General features: G+C 51.7%; 2 protein-coding genes across 2 annotated transcripts in view; one reads left to right on the top strand and one right to left on the bottom strand.

Moving 5' to 3' along the window:
* The first annotated feature begins 1836 nt into the window (after positions 1–1836).
* On the top strand, positions 1837–14859 carry LOC131211988 (histone-lysine N-methyltransferase, H3 lysine-79 specific). Its single transcript, XM_058205695.1, has 10 exons — positions 1837–2103; positions 2173–3620; positions 3709–7436; positions 7505–7720; positions 7796–7993; positions 8066–8194; positions 8273–8293; positions 13808–14084; positions 14166–14614; positions 14666–14859. Exons 1-10 carry the CDS (start codon positions 1837–1839, stop codon positions 14857–14859), a joined length of 6927 nt encoding a protein of 2308 aa, XP_058061678.1.
* Positions 14860–19765: 4906 nt separating this feature from the next.
* The window catches only part of LOC131211984 (atrial natriuretic peptide receptor 1), a 25919-nt gene continuing 23023 nt past the window's right edge, over positions 19766–22661 (bottom strand). Inside the window, exons 12-15 of the mRNA XM_058205687.1 lie at positions 21941–22090; positions 21655–21847; positions 20719–20893; positions 19766–20640 (exon numbers count right to left, since the gene is read on the bottom strand). Of these exons, the coding sequence (XP_058061670.1) occupies positions 19766–20640; positions 20719–20893; positions 21655–21847; positions 21941–22090 (1393 nt within the window). The remainder of the gene's footprint in view (positions 20641–20718; positions 20894–21654; positions 21848–21940; positions 22091–22661) is intronic.

Below are 22661 nucleotides of genomic sequence, written 5' to 3'. Positions count from 1 at the left end.
TTCCAAAGAGGGATTTAACTTTGAGGATCATAGCATAAATTTAGAAGAATAAAGAAAGATTATTTGATTTATTAATAAATTCCCAATATATTTTGACCACAATAGTATTCATAAGCGAAATGTCGTATAATTTATAAACCGACGTGTTCGGGTTGTTTTGTTTAATAGCTGACACATTATTTCTCGGTAGCACAACCACAAATCGAAAGGTGTGGTATGATTATTAATTACAAATTACTTGGCTAACGCCATTAAGAGCTCGAGAACTTTTAGACGAGTGTTAGATTTGGGCGCGTATTAGTGGTCGACGCAATAGACCCCACGTGATGGAGACCGCGCTGCGCGCACACGTGTGCTGTTACGCGTCACATGTGCACACGCTGCCAAAGAAAAAGAACAAAACTTTCCGTTTTCAGCTATCAGAGAGTCACCTCGTCGAAGGCCCTCCACCCCGAGAGGTGCGGGTGCGGGTGCGTGGCTGTGTAATGTGTTTTATGATGACGGCCCTTCAACTTTATTGCCCTAGACTACACGCTTCCGGTACTAATCTTCTCGAGGGTATTTAGCAGAAAAAAGACAAACGATGACACTTCACAGCGAGAACAACGAACTCGCCCTGGTTCGCTCGTGTATCGTGTGTGAGGTGAGGTGGCGAATCTGCTTATGTATTCTGGGTCAGTTTGAAAATAAAACCCTCGGCGAATAATCAATATCACTACCGCCGCCGCCAAGCGCGATGCGGTGTTCGATGATACGCCGCGTGCCAGTGATATGGCACGCGTATGATGGAGAGAGAGAGCGAACGAATGGCCACCGAACGACCGACGGACCGGCTGTTTACGAGGAATTATGATTGTTTGCACATTTCAAGGTCGTTGACCGCGGCCAGCGGCACCACCATCCCGCGCGCGTTGCGTGACCGTGGGCAATAAAAGTGTGTTGATTTGTGACATCTCGTTCTCTCCGGTGACGCCACCATTAATCCCACACATACTTACAATGTACACGTTTATCGGGAGTAGGCGAAGGGGCGGCCCTATTAATAGGCCCCTTATCGAGTGTTCGATTTTGAATTTCTTCGAACGGGTTCTACGATTTAAAAAGGGTTTCATTGTTTGTCTTTCTCTCTCTCTCTCCCGCTAGTGAAAATACGACAACCACGGGAACGATGCATTCGCTCCACTGCAGCATAATATCGGCATCGAAGAAGCACCATCAGAAGCACCAGCAGCAACAACGGGAGCAGCTGAATCTGAGGCCGCGCACTGAAAGTAGGGCACTGAAAGCACTCTTATTAATAGAGCAGCAAAGGAAGCGGAAAACGGCGCACTGGTGGCAGCAGCAACAGCAACAACGGAGACGTTTCTTCGTCGATCATCAACAACGGCAGACAACAACATTATTAGACGGGCGGGCGTCGTTCCTCCGGCGGCAGCAGCAGCATCAACCTCATCCTCTGCATCGTCGGGGAACGATCGGCACGCGCCGCTGCCAAGTCAACGACCCAGAGCATCGGGCCGAGTGAGAAATGTGGGCCGCCGTGGCCACCATCGCCGTGTTTGTTGAAGGGGAAAAAGAAGCAAAAGTTCGTAACGTCATGCTCTCTCACGGGCAGTGAAAAGTGAAAACGCGCAAAAGGCAATAATAATTTAGGCGCATTCGCGGCCACCTCTCAATAACATTAAATGACGTGAGTGTGGGTGCTGAGGGAATGCAAGTTTATCGAACAAAACGCAAACAAAGGCGAATACGTAAACAAAACGTACAGAGTATTAGCAGCAGCAGCAGCCGTGAGTAGGGAATTCGGCGAGGACAGTAGCGCGCACGATCGGCAGGATGGCCACGCCGAATTATAAGGAGCTGAAGCTGCAGTCACCGGCCGGTGCCGAGCCGTTCCTGTACAACTGGCCGTTCTCGATCGGTACCGGGCACGATTCCGGGATCGAGCTGATCGAGAACGTGCGCTGGGTGTGCGAGGACATGCCGGAGATCAAGTCGGCGATCGAGGAGATCGATCTCAACAAGCTCGACACGGGCGATTACGACGCGATGAAGAATCTGTGCGATCGCTTCAATCGCGCGATCGACAGCGTGGCCGCACTGGTAAGTCTGGCTGCTGTTGGCTGGAGGTCAAAGAAGTGGTTTTATTAACTAATAAATTTGTGCTTGCAGGAAAAGGGAACGTCACTGTCGAACCAGAGGTTTACGTACCCTTCGCGGGGCCTCCTGAAGCACATCATCCAACAGGTGTACAACCAGGCGGTGGTGGAACCGGAGAAGCTTAACCAGTACGAGCCGTTCTCGCCCGAAGTGTACGGCGAAACGTCGTTCGATCTGATCTGCCAGATGATCGATCAGGTGAAGATCAGCGCGGACGATGTGTTCGTCGACCTCGGGTCCGGCGTGGGGCAGGTGGTGCTCCAGATGGCCGCTTCGACGCCGGTTAAGGTGTGCTTCGGGATCGAGAAGGCGGACGTGCCGTCCAAGTACGCCGAGGGCATGAACACGACGTTCAAGCTGTGGATGCGCTGGTTCGGCAAGAAGTACGGCGATTACGAGCTGATCAAGGGTGACTTTCTGGCGGACGAGTACCGAGAGAAGATAACGGCGGCCACGATCGTGTTTGTGAACAACTTTGCGTTCGGCCCGAACGTGGACCACCAGCTGAAGGAACGGTTCGCCGACCTGAAGGATGGGGCACGGATCGTGTCGTCGAAGAGCTTCTGTCCCCTCAACTTTCGCATCACCGACCGCAATCTGAGCGACATCGGAACGATCATGCACGTGAGCGAGATGAGCCCGTTGCGGGGCTCGGTGTCGTGGACCGGAAAACCGGTGTCGTACTACTTGCACATTATCGATCGCACCAAACTAGAGCGGTACTTCCAGCGGCTCAAAACGAAGGGCACCGACGACGGCACGGGCAGCGGCGTGACCGGCAGTGGTGGCAGTGGCTCTCAGTCGACGCGCGCTTCGCGATCACGCAAAGAGAATGCCAGCAGCCAGCAGAAGGCACTGATCGCGATGAATGATGACAGCACGTCGGACAGCGATGCAGATGGCGGCAACGGTATGGTGGTGTCGTCGGCGACCGGCGGACGGAAGCTTTGGGCGGACTGGAACAGTAGCAAGGACGGCAAGACGAGCCCGTCGGAGGAGGAGAACAACAACAATAGCAACAATTCGCCCGTTCTGCGCAACGGCCGGATACCGGTGGGGACGAAAAAGCGGCGTAAGATAACGCGCACCAAGGCGACGGTGAAAAAGTCGGAATTGGGCGCCGCTGCTGCCTCGATGCTGGCTCCGAGTGCCGCCGCGGCAATGGCGCTATCGATGGGCGCCGTGGCAGGGCCGCCGGGACCCGGTGGTAAGAAGCGTGGTCGGGTCAAGAAGGGTCGCCAGCGGCGACCACTTAACATTGCCGGGCTGGATCTGTTGCACAACGAAACCCTGCTGAGCACGTCGGAGCAGATGATCGGCAAGCGGCTTCCGCCGGCACCGGGCTGCGTGGATCAGTTGCTTACTTCGCTGGCCGGCGACATGCAGCACAGCGAGCTGGACATTCCCGATGCCCCGTCCGAGACACCGTACGCGCTACAGATACTGCTGGACCTGTACAAGTAAGTGGACCGTCCGACCCACGACGAAGACGACGATGCCGACGGTTTTCTCATTTTGATTTTCTTGTTCCCCTTTGTTCATTTGTAGATCACAGTTTATGCGGGCTATCGATGCGATGCGCAAGCCGTCCTATAGAGACAACGTGCAGCAGCAGATCGAGCGCGAAAGGGAGCGCAATCAGTGGCTGCTGAACCGGGCAGGTCAGCTGGAGAAGCAGATCAAGGTGCTGATCGATGACAGTGTGGCCCTGCTGAAGGCGCGCATGAACGAACTGGGCATCAGCACGACGAGCCAGAACGATCTGCTGTGCAAAGCGAAGGAGATCGTCGGGCGGCACAAGGAGCTGCAGGTGATGGCGGCCAAGCTGCAGAACCAGGTGAACGTGATGGAACAGGAACAGAAGCGGCTGGTTGTGCAACACGTGTCCAAGCTGACAGAGCAACAGCAGCAACAGTACAACACCATCATCAAGGCCGAGGACGTGGAGCTGACACCGTCGAGTTCGAGCGAGTTGGTGCTGAAAGCGATCGCTAACACGTTGGCGCAGCGCAAGAAGCTTAACGCGCAGGTTTCCAACCTCGAGAACGAACTGAATCTGATCGAGAAATTGACCGACGAACGAAAGGTTACGATGGCCGTCGGAGGTGCAGCGGCGCAGCTGCCAGCCTCTAACACGGCGACCATCATAACCGTGGCCCGCGCCACGGATGTTCGTGATCGAGGGGTGGTTGATGCTCATTTGCTCAGCTCGGCGGCCCATCAGCAACGCGATCAACCAGTGATCGATGGGATGAAGGCAGGCGATGCATACGCGTCCCGCGGCCCCACGGGAACTCTGGGTCTGCACCATCATCCTCATCAGCTTCAGTCCGTTGTTCCGCAGCAAAGCCAGGTGGTACCATCGATCGCCGCTGGCCACGGCACGACCGGCCTCCCAGTGAAACAGGCAGGTTCCGGTGGTTCCAGCTCGTCGAACCGTGGCTCGCAGCGAAAATCACGCGAACACCGGACACGCTCGCAAGAGTGGCCCGAAATTCCGGACATCGGCAAGATCGAGGAGAACAATCCGGAAATTTTGGCCCAAAAGATTCTCGAGACGGGCCGGCAGATCGAGGCGGGCAAACTGTTGGCGGCAGGCAAGCACAGCTCGGCCAAGGATCATCGTGGTGCCGGCGGGGACGTTGGCAAGCAGCATGCGTCGTCGGCAGCGGCGGCGGTGGTTACTCTGGGTCCTCAGCCGCCCGTAGCCCCCCAGCAGCAGCAGCAGCAGCAGCAGTTCCATCATCAGCCAGATGCAGCCCTTATGCCAGCGCCCGTTTCGACCATAAATAAAGCCCACCACCATCCTCGCGTGGTCAGTAGTGGGTCTTCTGGGGGCCCGTTGCCTCTTCAAACCGGTGGAGGATTGCAACTTCCGAAATGCTACGTACCTGGGCCGGATCCGCACGGACAACGGGCAGCGGCATCGACGGCGACATCGACGGCGGAGGCAGTGGCAGGAGGTGGCCGCGGAAGTGGCAAGATGCACGATTCGCACAAGGTGGTCAACTTTGAGGATCGCCTGAAGAGCATCATCACATCCGTGTTGCAAGGATCGCCGAAAACTAGCGCAACGACCACGCCCGGGTCGTCGAGTGGTAGTGGTGCTGCCAGTGTCCCGGCCCCATCGACCGGTTCTGCGCCGCCACCAACACCACTGCACCGTCAAGCGATGCTGGTCGAACCGCACTCCGCTGGGTCACCGTTGAAATCTGGATATGGTACCGCTCCCGGTGGTGTTGGTAAGACGACAGTTTATCTGCAATCGTCACCCGGTGTCGTTGCCGGTTCGCATCATTCGCATGCGGCCATGGTCGTTGCTCAAGACATGTCGGCACGATCGGCCGGAGTTCCCAGTCCAACGGCACACCATCCTCAGCAACATCTTATCCACCATCAGCAGCAGCAGCAGCAACAGCAGCAGCAGCAACATCATCACCCCCATGCATTACACCATCAACAGCAGCACGGCGGAATGCTGAATGTCATCACGAGTGGCCAGCATCATCATAGCCTCAACCCTAGCCCCGTTACGACCTCGTCGCCCGTGCCAACGGCATCGTCCCCGTACAAGATGCACCCCACCAATGCCTCGACGAAGATCTCACCGAGCAAATACCAACACTATCCGAAGGGAGGGACGACGGTCCCACAGCAGCAGCAGCAGCAGCATCCCAGCATCCCGAGTCATCACTCGCCGGGTGGGGCCGTCAGCACCCATCAGCAAATCTTGCAGCAGCAACAGGAACGAGAACGCATCGATCGAGAGCGATCGGTCGCTCTGCTATACGCAACCCACGGTGGAGCAGCGCACGGTGCAGACCACCAGATGCATCACCATCATCACCGTGGCCCACCAATGGCCGGCGAGGGTAAGATGGAGTTTAAGGCACCTGAAAACTTCCGCTTCGATCCACGAGCCACCGGCAACAACTCGGCACCGATCGATGCAACGACGACGGTGGCGTCCTCGGGAGGCGGGCTTCAAAGTCACTCGCGAAGTTCGTCGACCAACTCGCTGGACAGTCTTCCGATGGACTACGGGCCACCGGCCAGTGGGTCCGGTGTTCGTTATCACCATCTCGGCGGTGGTGGCGGTGGCGGTCAACAGCAACCAATACCACTCGTAACCCACTCCCCCGGTCACGGTTCGTCGTCGTCTTCGTCGTCTTCCTCGCAGCAGCATATGTTGCAGCAGCAGCAGTCGCAGCACCCGCAACACGCCGGCGGCCACGGAGGAAACAACTCTCGGCCTGGTTCGACTTCTTCACAGCCTGACTACACGCAGGTTTCGCCAGCCAAGATGGCTCTCCGAAGGCATCTGTCACAGGAGAAACTTACACACCCGTCGGCGGCGAGTGGACCGTCGGCAGGTCATGGGGGCGCCGGAGGCATGGGCACGGTGAAGACGATCGGTGATCTGGTGAATGGGGAAATCGAACGAACACTGGAGATCTCCAACCAGTCGATCATCAATGCAGCCATCAACATGTCCGCCCACCCTCCAGCGACGGGCGGTGGTGCGGCCAGTGCGGCTCACAACACGGTCATCAACACGAACGTGCAGCGTCCGGAGCGGGTCAGCATTCGCTTGCTGGAGGATGGGGCCGGTCAGTCGGTGGTCGGACCACCGAGTGCCTACAGTCCCATTTCGCGACCGGGCAGTGTCGGGGAGCAGAGCAAATCACCGATCCAGCATCTGCACGGTGGCCAGGTGGTTGCCCCACCGCAAGGCTACAGTCCGAAAGTGATTGGTGCGAAAGGGGGAACCGTTCCGGGTGCAACCGTATCACCCCGATCGATGGCCACCACCGCACAGCAACAACAACAACAATACTCACCAGTTCCTCCGTCCGGTGGGAGTGCTGGCCCCGGTTATCAACAACAATCCGGACGGCATGAATCGCTACCGTACATGGCACTGCCCCGTGCTGACATGAAACCCTACCTGGAGTCGTACTTTAGCGATGAGCAGAAACGGCAACAGCAGCTCCACCACCAGCAGCAGCAGCAGCAGCACCATCTGCAGCACCCGATTCAGTCGCCCTCGCCATCATCGTTATCGTCTTCCCACAGTGCCCATCACCAGCAGCAGCACGGCATGATGCACCGCGGCGGTCCAGGGCACCCAGGGGTGGTGGATCTGCACCATCGAAGCTCGGGTGGCGCAGTAGTGATCGAGCCGGCGTCCGGCATGATGGCACGATCGCGTGACATGCTGCTCATGGAGGAGGGCCGCATGGTGGATCGCCTCAATGGGGGTCCCCCTCTGGAAGGTAACGCCGTGGCGGCAGTAGGTCTTCGATCGAGGGGTGTCTAAACAAGGTTCCGCTGTTTTTTGTAGGACTGGCTGCGTCGTTGCAAGCGCGCGTCATTGCCACGCTAAAGATCAAGGAAGAGGACGAAGAGCGCAACCGGCGCGATTTGGTGGGAACCGCCATCAACCATCACCATCATGGTAACTCCGTGAACCTTAGCAGCAACAGTAGCAACAGTAGCAATATCCACGGTGGAAGTGGTGGCCTTCAGATAGTACAAACCGCACACATTAAGTCTGAAAGTGAGTGGCGCTCGTGGCGTCGGTGGCGGCGAGATCGGGATCGATTCAATTTCACGATTCGCTTTCTTCCTACAGAATACGCCTCATCATCATCATCTTGCTCCTCATCATCAACCTCTTCGCAATCGTCCTCGTCATCGCTAGCCCTAAAGCGAACGTCGCCGATTATCGAACATCCGGCCGGCACTCGGCCACCGAAAATGCTCTACACGAGCTCTGCGTCATCGGCATCGTCGGTACCAGTGGCCACTAGCGAAGCGATGCTCATCCACAGCAATCCACAGGCGGCGGAATTGCACCACCACCATCGGGGCGGCAACGGTTCCGGCCCGACCAATGTCGCAGCCACCGGTGTGGGGCCATCACCGGTTAGTGGTGGTCGCAACAGCGGGCTACTGGTTGCTCCGCCGATGGTGATGAGTCCGGAAATCAATTCCCTTTCGGTCGACGACGACGGTCGGCGCCATCTGCACCATCCGCTTCACCACAATCACCACCAGCTGCAGCAGCACCACCACCACCACCATCAGCTTCACTTACGGCAACACCAACACTCGCGGAATGACGTTGACGGTAAGCGTTTTGGATCGGAATTTTCACCTTTTCCCTGAGCAAATCGCTTTTGTTTTGTTTTGTTTCGTTGATGGTGAAAGTTCTGGTTCTCTTAATTTCGTGTACCCTTTTTTACTTTCGTACCCAATGGCAATGGCGCTTTTTAGTAGTATCTGGCCCTGCCGACTAACGGAGGGTTTCGAGAGTTCATTTTCATGCTTTAATTTATTATTTGTTTCGTGCAATGTCGAATTCGTAACGCTTCGATACGATTGGTTCTCCGTCTATCTACTGGTCTTCTGGTTAATGCTTTTTCGTTTGATTTGAGCTTGCCTTTCTACTTTCAGTTGTGTGCCGTGTATTGACTACTTCCTTGTCCTTTTTGTGTGTAGCTGTTGCTTTTTCTATACCTTCTAAACGAATGTGCTAATCCTCATTGTAATGATTTACGTGTTTGAGCTACCTTCGAAATACGATTTGTCGGCCATGAACATGAACGGAAAGACGGCTCCAGAATGAGTGGCTCAGAGGAATGCTAATCCGCTATGAGTTTTGATTGTCGTAACCCAGGGATTGCTTTGATGAAAGCGCTGCTAAGCACAATGCCGCGACCGAGCTGTAGCTTGCTCTCGTTGTGTTTGTTTAATAGTACACAGTGCATAAACAATATTATTTTTCTTCCGTTTCCTTCCATCACGCGCTCTCCAACAGGAACAGCTACTGTCATTAGTGCTACCTATTATCGATAGCTAGGGGTATCGAAGCCACGGTGCACGCTTCCGCGAACCAGCCGTGAAGAAGTATCAGGTACCGTGCGTGCGTGTGTTTGTGTGCGTGCCAGCAATTTATCTCACCCTCCGCTTGATGTCGTGAGCTTTCATGTAACGCATTGCGTTCGTTTTTCTAATCACAGAAAAATCACGCACGAAAATCGCACAAAACCCAACCGCGGTTGGTTAAAACTCCGCCGTCCATTCGGGCCAGCGCACTGTCACTCTCGGCCCTAGAGATGTTGTCCCTATAGAGGGCACACATTTACACTGATGTTTCGCTTTTATGAAAACATAGGCCACCAAGCTGCATAGGATTGCATTTCTCTGAGCCCACTAAATCTGCGTTTCTTACGTTTCTTTTACTGTAGTTTCCTTTTGAGACAGTCATTGTGTCGCGCAACCCATTGTCCTTGATGAGCCGTCTCGGTTGTATCTAGTAATCTACGCGAAGACAAGATTCAAGGCAGAGTTTCAATGGTCAGTTCTATTAGCACATATTTTAAAAGATATAGCGCCATCGTTCTTGGAGTTCGATAGCCCTGGATTGGTGACTTGGTTGAATTATTTCGCTTTATCACTACTTGTACCACATCGGTGTTTTAGCAATGATGACATCTTACCATCCAAAATCTTCCGTCAATCTTGCGTTCGTAGGATGCTAGATGGGCTCGCGTTGTTTTCCCAGCAAAGTCGGTACTATTAGTTTTGATGTTCTGCTTTGACGCTTCTAGTAGTATTTGGCACAAATTAGAACACACGTTTGATTTGCTTCATATATATGCACTGTTGATAAGAGTTTGTTCCGATATAGCGTAGAGTAAAAGGTTTGCCAGTCTACACGTACTGTTTCGTGTTTTACGGCTTCAACAGACGAATGTTGGCGCAATCTACTTCCCCGATACTGTTGTACAAAGCAGGTGTATCCGTCCATTATAAGCTCGTTCCCTCGTTCCTTGGTTCGCTTGGTTCCGGGGTTCGCTATAACATTCTTCTCCGTCTCCCGGGGTTTGCTCGTTGTTAATTTCGTTATGTCGTGTACGGTATGCTAGCATAGACCACCCCATGATTTTCATACTCGCCAAGCATATGCACGCTTGAGTAGATCGTTTGAGGACAATAAATCGCCATGCTGGTTTGGAGTCGCATTGGTTGGGTTCGCTGTCTCTACTACCAGACTGCTGAGTTCGATGAGGTGCAGATTCGCCATTTATCTCAAAGAAGGAAGAACAGAAAATGTATAAACATTGTTGCCTGTCTGTATATGAGTGTGTATATTGGTCTTAGGGCACGGTACTCCTCGTCTGATCGCCGCTACTACCATTACTACTTCTACTACTACCTTTACTACTTCTACCGCATCAACTTCAGCTACCTCCGACAGCGGCGATGGTGGTGGTGATGGTGGTAGTTTTTACTTCACTAGTAGTGACGGTGCTTCGTCTAAAACTTCCAAAACCACCATCGGCATCCGGTCACCGGCGGCCAGATACATGGTACCGAAACGCAAGCCCAAAGAAGGAAAGGAGAGTGTCAGTAAACAGACGACTGCAACGTCCGATATGAGACCGTCGTCCGCCTGCTCGTCGTTGGTTGCTGATGGGAAGCCTAATAATACGACTAACGTAACTACCACTATCATATTCAACAGCGTGACCGGTACGATCGAATGCACCAGGGAAGGTGCTTCGGGAACGGTCACGCCGGAGCCAATGGCCGCGGCCACCGTGTATAAAATTCTTAACTCGATCGAAGACGCACCCCCGTCAAAGATGGCGATCATGGTTGAAGCTGGTGGTGATGATTGCCGAAGAAAGGGAACTAACGATTCGTCCGTTAGTAGTTTGCGGTCGGCGGTAGTACACGATCGAGAGGGATTAAGCTTCGGTGGTGTTGCTGCTGCTGAAGCTGAAGCTGTTGTTGCAGCCGCTGCTCATCGAGTAGACTCTAATGTTCTTCCAACAAGCTTGACGGGTTCCTTGGCAACGGCTGATGTTAAAATTATTACCGTTCCCGGAGGCTTGTATCACCGACAACACGATCATTCCGTTTCGGATCCTTCCGCCATGTGCAGCAAGGTGAATCTTTCACGAAATGTAAAGATGGCAGCAGCAACCGCTCAGCGTCAGCCACAGCAACCAGCACAACACCACCGTCATCATGATCGTCATGATGAACCGCTCCACCAGCAGCAGCTAGCACTGCAACAACTGCCTCATTCTGCCTTCCCTCAGCCACCGGCGTCGCCAGCAGCAACAATGATGAACGGCCACGAAACCGTTCCGACTAGCGCCACGAGCACTGCAGCAGAGACCGGTGAGCGGTCAACTGTTTTTGGACCGCATCCTCCGTCGTAACGGTCGCACCATCGGCGGTGATCCTTCCTCCAAATGACCCGTCGGACCATGATGTGTTCGATCGTAATGGAAAACCGAAGTTAGAAACCGAAATATACTGCTGGGGCGTGCGCGTTCTCTGCTTACGGCCACCTTCCTTCCTTCTGACACCAACACGCGACCCCGGAACAACCATAAACCGACTGAAACTCCTACAGATTTTTATTATTTGCAAAACGAACGGGTGATCCACAATCCTCCCCCTTACTTCGATACACAGGTAAGTTCCATTCTCCTTCTCTCTCTCTCACTCTCTCTTTCTCTCTCTTTCTCTCTGTTTGCCTACGATCATTAATGACAGCAACAAACATTCATCATAATCCCATTCGCCGCCGCCGCGCGTTCGCTAGAAGTTCCCTCGCTTTTCAAAGTGTAATTTTAGAGGCCGGAAAACCAGAAATTTGAATGATCACCACAGATGAACACGAGGTTCACATCACTACCGCAAACACACAAACGCACATCCTCTCATCATTTGGTCACATTTTCACGCTAAATCGAGCAAGGGTTGATCATACGACATGCGGGGCTTGAGCTTTAGGTTAGGAAACGTAAACTCCATCCGTGGGCTCTCCATTCGATAGCTCGACTTTTCCCACACGCATCACTGGGTTTCCGGGAGTCATTGATTGTCCTGTGCCGTAACAATTACTGATTGGCTATCACTTTTCGCTCTGTGTTGTGTTTGGGATGTTTTTTGTGTTGGTGTTGTAGTTTGATGTATTTGACATCGTTGATGCTCAATTATTTGCCCTCTTGTCCATGGCCATAGTACATATGGCAATGGAACATATGTCCTCTTGTATTTGTGTGTGCGTGCGTGTGGAAGAATGCGATCGGATCAGCAAGATCAGTTGAGGATCAGAGAATGAGGACAGACACGAGCCGACATACTCTTGTCAAGTGTAACAAGGCATTGCAACAAAAAACACAACGAAACCGGATAACAGATCGCAAAGAAAACGCAATTAGCAGTTTGTGTAAATAATAGAAAATAAAAACAAAACCCGAAAAGTGATCGTTCGCGGGTGTTTGGTTTGCTAACATATTTAAAAAGAATACAAACATACATCAAAATAAAAGCGTATAAGAATTGGGTGGTTCCCGTCGATCGTACCATGTTCATTGAACTCACAAAAACTTTTAACAAAACGGGATATAATTACTTGGAGGTTTTTTTAACGTTGTGTAACGCCATCTCTTTCGTTCAAACAACTCTCAACTAATGTTCGGCCCCGTTCCGATACTTTCGGTTAACAATTTAATGCATTTGAGCTTTGGGTTTGACGAGGACAAGGCCGGCAGTGTAAATATAACAATCGTGTACCAATCCTGTAAAACAAACTGTGCGAAACAGGGAACAAATTTTCGATTAAAAATAACTCACAATAAATAACGACGCGCCGTTATAACTTCATACTGGAACAATGTAAAGATTACGCGCGGGGACCCGGACTATGAAAAGAAACCAATGGAAATAAAACGTAAACTTAAAGACACAATTGTAGAACAATCCTTTGCTCAGGACATATACAAACATATCGAGGCGTGTGTGCCAGGGACTGACACTGCTATCGTCTCAATGGGCTGGTGGCTCATAATGGACTGCCCGCGGCGCAGGATCTTCTAGGAGGAGGCGCATCGTCGTTGTAGTCGGAGTTGATGGTTCTTGTCACCGCTTGCATGCTATTGTGGTTTATATGTCAAGATCGAGTTTTGTAACTTTTAGGATCTAATCTTAGTAACCGTTTGACCGTTATTTACGTGACACGTACGCATAATAGTCGGTGTAGTTGTGGTTGTGGTTTGCCATTTTTCGTTGTTTTACACCTATTTACACGCAACATGTTTTCACATTTCAGTTCGTATCATAATCGATTACTAGTACCCAGATAGAGTAGTTTGTAGTTCTGCGTAGTTCTGCTGTTATTCAATACCTGCCTGGTGGTGGTGACGGTGTTCCTACTGTTATTGTTGTTGTTAATTGTTGTGTTTTGCGTTGCCATTGACCACTTACCGGTTGACCACTCTCCGCGCGTCTTATATTTTCGTGTTTTTGTGCTCACACATTGCCCAGCAACGCTAGTGTTGCATTTGACAGCGACCGTGTTGGTTGTGTCAGTTTTAGTTCGAACACTTTAAACGTTAACCGTTGTCACATCCTAGTAGACGTACCATCGTTTTGCGGTTTACATTGCTACAGGGAGCTTACATTTGTTTTTGTTTTGTTTCATTTCCATTTGCATTTACATTTTTCTTTTCATAACTCATTTTTTGTTGCAAAAAAAGATCACAAACATAACGTGTGTTGAACGCGTCTGGCATTGTAATTGATTGGTTTTGTGCTTCCCCCCCCAAAACGACAACAGATGATGTGGTCGGTGACGACGAGTCGAGCTGGCACGATCGGGTCAGCTCCGGGTTCGATCGCCTGGTGGCTTTCGCTTCGACGGAGCTCGATAAAACGCGTCGATCCAACGAGGATGCCCCCCCATCGTCCACGAGCTGCACGACCTCCCCGGACAGTGGCATCAACCAGAGCGATCACAGCCGCACGTTCCTGTCGTCGTCCTCGTCGTCTTCGCAGCTCGATGTGCCACCGAGCAGTGCGAGCGCAGGCAGTACGGCCAGCAGCACGGGCAGCGGTAGCAGCAGCATGATTAGCAGCCTAAGCGGTAGCGTTGGCGTTGGCTCGACGGCCGGTGGTGCCACACACACTGCTGGATTGATGATGAAGCACATGATTCCGATCATCAAATCTTCGCCAGCGGAACCGGTCGACAGTCCGCCACTGTCGGATGTGGGATTACCAAGAACACCGAGCCCTTCGTCGAGCCCGCCGCTTCTGTTCAGCCAAGCGGCAGCTGCGGTCGGTGGCGTTGGTCAAACGACGATCGTGCAACCCGCGCTACTGCATCCCGGAAGCGGTGGTGCCAGTGGCTTAAATCCGGCCGCCACCAGCAATAGCAACAGTTTGGGCATTCCGCTCAAGTACCAGCGTCAGTCAAAGTCCTCCTCGTCGTCGTCCGCCAAGCACTACAAGAAAAAGTTTCGCGAGCGCAACTGGGAAGAGTACGAGGAAAGTCTGAGCGGTGGCCGGAACAGTGCCATCAGTGGCGGTGATGCGATGGATCAGACGGACTTTACCGATTCTGGGCCCACCGGCGCCGGTACCGGTGCTGCACACGTCCTGCAGCCATCGTCGCTAGAGACAGCAACGGCAGCAGCAACACCAGCAACTTCCTCCACCGTAGGGGGCGCTGGCGATACCACCTCCCATCTTCACCACAAGCACAAATCGGCCAAATTTCGCCCGAAAGGCAAAGACTGGAACTGGGACGATGAGCATTCGAACGCATCGTCCAGCTCGGCTAGGGCGGCTGCCCGATCAGCCGGCAGCAGCACCACCGCAACGACCTGATTTGCTGGTGGTGGTCAAAAGCTGGCTTACGTAGAACTGCTGCGAGACCTCATCATCATGCCGCGTTACACAGTGATGGACACTTTTGATAGACTTCGATCGGATCGGTTTGATTTTTACGTTGATTTTCCATCGTTGCTCGTGCGTTCGTAACTGCGTGTTTCTATTAGGGAATTCTTTTTTATACTGTCCGTTTTAAGGTCAACGCTGGCACCGCGAACTAGTTTGAGTTTAGAAAATGGCGAGAACGAAAGCATTACTTTTGAGTTGTTTTTTAGATTATACGGTTACAACTAATTTGAAATGTTCTAAATCAATGTGACACGCGCGAAAACGGGACGGCGACGGTCTACTGAGTAGATCGCCCCAATTGTGGTTGCCTAGGAAACGCCCTAACTCTTGAGTGCAACACAGCATGCCTACTAGGACAGGTGGTCGGCGCGTAAGACTTTAGAAATTAAATTTTATAAATTAAGGCGCGTGCGCTCCCGGGCCACATGGAGCGTTTCCGAGCGTTTGCTCCTCATTTGTGTACCACTTATCTACCATCTAATTTCGTCACAACTGCCATTATTGTGTCTAGTGTTGTGTCACCTTACAAAACACGTCCAACGATTGCGGTCTGCGTCAAACAAAGCACGACGCGTGGCGAAACGATCCGCGTGGACACATCCCTCGCACGTCACGCTGAAGACTGATTTAATCATTTGCACTTATCAACTGCCAAGCTCCGCGCCGCCCGCGGTACGCGTATGTGTTTAGTCATTCGCCGGACACCGGAATACGTTTTCGACGATAATGTCCGGTGGGCGGCCAGTTTGTGGTGGCTGTGTTCTTGAGTTTTATTAATTTTTTGATTTCGGAACGCCTAACCTTGGTTCAAGATGGAACGCGCTCTAGAGTTATAGTTCTTTTGGCCGTCTCGCGATAGGCAGGTTGTGGAGAATCAAGCAAAGCTGCTCTATGCACATCTCTTCATTCATCTTCACTCATGCAAGCAAGCAAATTATAGCAAACCTCATTCACCTGTTTTATAGATACGTGCGCTATTAGTGGTAGTAAGGCACACCCACAGCGTAACCCGCAAGGAAACGGGACCCCGAAAGGGTCTAGTAAAAGTGGAGGAACGTATTGGGAGACGTGTAGACAGTCAACGCAATTATATACACCCCAAAGAAGAGGAGGTAGCTTAACGGGGCGTCCCAAGCAAAGCAAAGATATTCAGGATACAACAAAAAGCAGTTATATATTTGTAGTACTCAACACACCGAAATAAAGGTGAGAGCAGGGCGCTTAACTTTACACTGAGCGGTAGACTGTGGATGCTGAGTATGATCGGTCGAGGAATCGGTTGCCATACGAGATCAAGCTTAGATGATCTGGGAGAGGTTGTGTTTGAGTTTCTATTTATTTGCTTACTAATCTTTCCGTTTTCCTATCCACTGTCTGGGGTAGACAGTGTTTTAATGCCCCGATTTGATACAACCTCCTGCTGTCCCTTATCGTTAAACGTTTTTTCATTCATTTGTTTTTCGATTTTACGAAAATTTTAGTGTTTTTGTTTTTCAATTATTCTCTTTTTTCTGTTAAATGTTTTCTGGTTTTTGCTGTGCGCCGCCCTCATTCTCTCTCGCTGTGTTTAGTTTTTTTTTTCCTGAATTAGAGACCTATCGCCCAGGTAAACAACCCACGAGTGTCCCCCCGCAAACGAGAGGCGCACAAAAGACGTAAATGCAATAAGGAAGAAGTAGGAAGTACGATCATGCCAAAATTATATACTACTTAGTGACCCGGACCACACCCGGGCAGCAGAAGGCGCCGCACCGCGCGCTCCCGTCGTAACCCGTATATTCTTTCCAGCTTTTTAGGAAGCTTTTTAAAGTACGAAAGTTTACAAAAATGGAACAGAGAAGGACAAGCAAAACGATAACAAATTACAGGTAAAACCAATACGCAATTTATTATTGGCGACGATGGCGCGTCGCGTCCCGTAACCTTAAGAGACAGTATCAACCACTCAGGCCCGGCCCGGCAGCTTCACAGGTTTATTAAGGGAGTCTGTCTGTCGAGGAGGAAGAGGAGAGCAGCAGTTTGACCAAATCCACGTTTGCAGGGTGTGTGGTAGTAGCAATTCACAGTTCGCGTCCTCCGCTCCTTGCAGATCCGCTCGCGACGGTAAAATATACACAAACAAGCAACACTCGTAGAACTCTCTCTAGTAGTTGGGACCGTTATGTGCACACAGGAAGATGGGTAGGAATGAACGCCGCCGCCGCCGCGGCCGTTAGTGGAGAGGCATTCGTTATCGGTATGTGTTCGTCCTGGAAGCAAAAACTGCCCTCACAAGTTGTTTGCGCGTGTCTTTCCGGCAAGCTTCCAGCTTCTTTTGCAAGGTTAGTTCTTTCGCCGGTACGAAACGGCGCGCCTGCGACTCGGTTTAATTTTAAGTAGTACTCTCCGGTCACCGGCCGACGATTTGTTGCCGTGTGACCTCCGGCCCACCGGTGTGGCCGATGTAAAAAATATCTGTAAATGAACGCTGTTTTATTATTTAACACTTTATAGATCATTATTATTTCCTTTCGGATGTCGCGTTTTTATGATCTCTTTTCGGGCGCCCGGTTCGACGCAGGTGGGTACAGTTTTTTGTACTACTTTAGCGTAGGCGCGCACCTCATATTCTACCTTAGAACGTTTGTTTTTGGAAAAGCTGTCGAAAAATAAATCGAATTAAATCTGGGTATCTGGAGGAACCACGGAACCACCGTTCCGTGTGTGTCGAGAGAGAGAGAGCGAGATGAGAAGCGGCACGGCGTGTAAGAAGGCACATATTAGTTTTAAAATGCGCAGAGCGCGCACATACAAATTTACATAAATTAATAACCACTAAATCAAGTTAAACGACGGCACGAGGCAGTAGTGGACCCCGCCGCCGAGGCTCTTGCGGTGCCGGGACACAAGCCGCGGGATCTAACATTTCGGGAAGAATAAATGAACTAAGTAATAATCGATAAAGAGAGAGCGAGATAGTACCACCACCATATAGTGCTGCCCGAGTTGCTAAAGAGAGAGAGAGGTAGAGCAGCGTAATACAAAACTACACACCATAAGAAATCGTATTTGGAAGAAATAATAACTGTTATGAAAAAAAGTAATAAAACCAGAAAAACTATGAATATTACACACAAACGAAACGAACGTACGAATCTCTGTCCGAATATTGCGAAAACGGTTGTCCGCGTTTTGGAAGCGGACGAAAGAATGCGCTCCGGCGTACTCGCGAGTGCGCGGACTGCTGAGGCGCATGCGATCCCGTTACAACGGTGATGCAATTAGTGTCTAGTTGGCGCAGTCGGCATCGTTTGTGGCAAACATTAATTCTGTGTTGCGCGTCGGAGCGAGAGACCGAATGGCGCACTCTCGTTGGCTCGGTTTCGCTGCGGTCGGCTCTGGCCGGCGCGCTGCCTCCTTTTTATGCTGCCCTGCTGGTGCCCGTGGTGTCGGAGTCGGAAATCATAGCAAGCCGTGCTCAACCGAAAGAGCGGACTGCATATTTTAAACAGAACGACACGGGAGGATGTTGCTCGTTCCGGTTTCTTTCACCCGATGTCCCTTCCCAGCGCACTCACACGCCCGGGTTGTTTGATAACACTGTTTTATTCACCTTTTGTAAATGATTTTTGATTTTGCACAGTAAGAGTTGCTCCCGCGCGGTTCTCACTCTTCGGCCCTGTTTCTTGCGCCTGAGCGCGTTTAAGTGTGATTATAGAGACACGCACTGTGTGGCCACTGCTCATGCGCGGTTTTTGGTCACATCATATTACGTTTGCTACTGATACATTGTAAACCTACACACCTACAACAACGCGCCTACGCTTTTACTGGCCACGGTATACCGGAATATTGTACTCGCACGGTGATCATGGCCTTATCGCGGGGGTTCCAACCGTGGAATCTGTGAACTCCGATCTTACTCCGATATACTACTGCTACTACTACAATACATGTGTTGGGTTGTACATTCAATTGCTGTCTATCTCTGGCCTCTGTGGGTTCCCTGTTAAACACTAAGCACATATGGAAGTCTCTCTGCCAGTCCCCTGCCCGGTGGCGATAGGTAGCTGGGTAGTTGAATGGAGAGCTAGAGAAGTTACTACTAATCGTAACTGTACAATATCGATCGACCCGTGTAGGCCGGTTGTTGCTGCCCCCAAACCAACCGACCACGGACGACCACGGATTACAGCACTGTGAGCGTATAGTTTTCGTGTGTGCACACGGGGAGAATATGTGTTCCTCAGACTTTAACGGGCTCAGGCGATTGTACCACACACCACCGACAAGAAGGATACTTTTGCTTGATTAACTTTGCGACTAGTGTGACCTCACTCAGTTCGCCATCGATGCGCCGATCGGTAGATATACGACTTACTTTTTATGACGAACGGTGAGTGACAAGGAGGTTTTGCTACGGTTTTTAAGTACGTGCGCGACGTCGCGTCCTGCTGTTATGTACAAACACCTTACAAGCTATATAATACATCCGTTCTCTGACATGACCGCGGTCCAGCAGCATCGGTTGGGCGGCATCTAATCACTGGTTGGTTTTTTCGATTGGCACCGTTTCCTCCCTTCCATGGGTTGGCGGTACATCGAAGGAAAGGTCATTGAGCAGAGAGAGAAAGAGAGAGCACCACGGTGGCCAACAGAGGATTAAGCAATAAAACGGCCGTGCTACCCTCCCCCGTGAATCTTTTCATTACTTTCCCCGACACTAATTGAATTCCTTCTTTCCATGACGACGACGGGGCGACGGGGCGAATTCCGTCACGCACGGCGCACATTCCGGAGAGGTGATGAGTTTCAGTGGACCACAAAATCGGAAATCGATGGCGCGAATGCCCGTTCACGTTAGTAACGGCTGCGTAACGCTAGCTCCACCACCGCCACTACCGCTGCGTAACACATCCATTTCCGATCCGACGGTGCCAGCGCTGCCACCGGATGTGGCCGCGGTGTCCCCTTCAGCACCACCACCAAGCTTGCCGAGCTTGCCAAGGAACGCCGGGGTTTTGCTGCTACCGCCGCTGCTACTGCTGTTGCTGGTCGCCACCATCGTAGCAGGCGGAGCTTTGATGAAGCTGTACGAAACGCTGTTGAGCTTTTTGGCGCTGGGCGTTACTACAGTGACGTGCGCACTATTATGGCAGCCATTGTTGGGCGATGCACCGTGATGGTGGTGGTGGTGATGGTGGACATGATTGTTGTTCAGACTACACATCGTGTTGTTGTTGTTGTTATTGTGGTGCGTCCCGTTAGTTAGGATGCCGGCCACGGGGGTGCCGGCCCGTGCCGTTAGCGCCGGGCTGCCGCCAGCCGGGTTTGGTTGCTGCTCGGTTGAAGTGCCGCCCGCTGCCGTGCTGGTCAGCAGTCCTTCGGTTAATGGGGCCGACGGCACCGGTCCTTGACGACCACCGGTGGCCGGCTGCTTCATGCCGTTGGGCAGCATTAAACCCAGTGTGCCACCACCATTAGCATCGCGTCCGGGGCGTTCCCCGTTCAGCCAGTAGGTCAGCATTTCGCCCTTGCCCTTCATCGGCACCAGACCCCGCTCGGTGACGTCGAACGTGCCGAACGTGTCCAGCAGCGTCTTTGTGGTGTGGCTAACGTGAATCTTGAGTGCCTCCCCGTTCGATTCCATCCGGCTGGCCGTGTTGACCGTGTCACCAAACAGACAGTACCGTGGCATTTTCAGCCCGACCACACCGGCCACACACGGTCCTGCGGAGAGAGAGAGCGAGAGAGACAGGTTAGGGTTGCTGCTTCGGAATAAAAACAAAACCCAATCGAGTCGCTTACCGCTGTGTAGCCCAATCCGTAACCGCAGCTGCTCGTTGGGTCGATGGCGGATGGAAAACTTGTAAACGGCCGCCAGCAGCCGCAGGGCCATGCGAGATATCTCGCGGGCGTGCAAATTTCCGTTACGTACCGGGAGCCCGGACACGACCATATACGCGTCACCGATCGTCTCGACCTGTTGTGGATGGGAAAGCGCCGTGAGTCCCTCGATATTTTAAACGGAGAAAGCTTCTATCAGACCGGACACCGGTGTCCGCCCGTCCTGTCATTTGCGACAAAAATTTATCATCCGCCCGACGAGAAAAAACGAGAGCGATGGGATTTGGTGTTTCGCTTCGCTTTTGTGTGTTGCGCCCTGCGTGATGATAAATTAATCACGGACGACGGGATCATTACGTTTGCCGAGTTCTTAATTTTTCATCCCACCGTGGCTGAGGTCCACGTTTCGGTGACGGATAAAGTGCTGCTCTCCAATGGTAAACAATGGATCAACGACCGGAGGAGGAGGAGGATTGCCCTCGCGGGGTCGGTAATCTCTCGTCGGTTTTGCGTGGGAACGCGCCCCGACCCCCGCCTGACAGTAATCGGACAATTGATTGGCCCAAAATTGTTCGGCGTTCCCCGTCGATATTCGCCATCACAAAGCGAATGAATGAATTGAAATAAGATGCGATGATTAAGTTGTTTCCCCGGAACTGGTTGACGTTTGCGCTGACGGCTCCAGTGACTCTCCGAATGGTGGCCACTCACAATGGAGGCGCACAGTGCTTCACGTTCCGCATTTTTGGAGGAGAGCTTTTCATTTCGGTTCAACCGAAAAACAAGAAAACAAAGGCCAGACTGTAACTGATAGCAAGCGGCCCAATAAATGATGACAAATGTGCGGCGGATTGTAACTGGACTTTGGTGGAATTTTTTTGACCGAAATTGACTCACCTTGTAGACGTCAAAGTTCTCGACGATCGAGTCGAAGCAGGTGTAGAGATCGTTCAGCAGATCGACGACCTGCATCGGGGTGCTTTGCGCCGAAATCGCGGTGAAGCCGACTATATCGCTAAAATAAATAGTTACTTGATCATACGTTTCCGCTATCACAGATTTGCCCATGATCAGCTGCGCCGCCACGGATCTACGGAGAAGCGGCGGAAGGAGAACAAGATGTGATGATGCGTTGAGCCATTAAAAATGGCGCATACCCTATACTTTCAGAACGGTCACTTACTTGGGCAACAGCTGGTACAACAGTTCCTCGCATTTGCGCTTCTCCTCGAAGTAGTCCCGCGTTCGCTCGTCGACCAGCGCCTCCAGATTGTTGGCGTACTGTTCCATGCGTTGCAATAAATTATCTAATATGTTACCAGATTCGTTTTCTCTGCAAAACGGACATGCGAGAGTGAAGTGTGATTTTAGAGAACGAAGTGAGGCACGGAATTAAATAACAGGGCAGCATATTGAGAATAATCTGTTTGAATATTGTTTCAGCAACGGTCGAAATATTTCCATGAAAAATTTCAAGCCCGCTAACACTAATCATATTTAGTACATTGTACTAAAATGTAAAACCCACTGATTTCATACCCAATTTAACGGTGTTTAATCATATTACGGTGCTGCACATGTTCCCGTTTGTTTTCCCACCGTTCAGATGAAAACTAAAACGGACGACGTCATCGTTGGTCCTAGCAAAGTGCTTCCCTTCAGCACGCGATCTGGCGCTGCTCGTTGATTAAATTACATTCGTTGTCAAGCCGAGCGCGCCGGAGCCGCTTTTCCCAACGCTCGCTTCACTGCAACGTTCTGAATCGGTTTTGCTGTATCTTGCCCCCTTATACGCTGCACCATATGGGTCGAAGTCGAAAGCTGGCAATCGCGTTCTGTGTTTGAAGAACACGAGCACGGACGGAATGGGGCCTTTGATGAAGTCTGCCACTGCCCGGACTCGC

This window comes from Anopheles bellator, chromosome 2 (genome assembly GCF_943735745.2).
Source record: "Anopheles bellator chromosome 2, idAnoBellAS_SP24_06.2, whole genome shotgun sequence".
Classification (NCBI taxonomy): Eukaryota; Metazoa; Arthropoda; class Insecta; order Diptera; family Culicidae; genus Anopheles; species Anopheles bellator.
Note: the sequence above shows the minus strand (reverse complement) of the source record. Positions and strands in the feature narration are given on the sequence as shown.

Excerpts from the sequence above, each read along its gene's own strand:
- LOC131211988 (XM_058205695.1), top strand. The coding sequence starts at position 1,837 with ATGGCCACGCCGAATTATAAGGAGCTGAAGCTGCAGTCACCGGCCGGT. Across the intron at positions 2,104-2,172 it reads TCGACAGCGTGGCCGCACTG|GAAAAGGGAACGTCACTGTC; the intron begins GTAAGTCTGGCT and ends TTGTGCTTGCAG. Across the intron at positions 7,721-7,795 it reads CGCACACATTAAGTCTGAAA|AATACGCCTCATCATCATCA; the intron begins GTGAGTGGCGCT and ends TTCTTCCTACAG.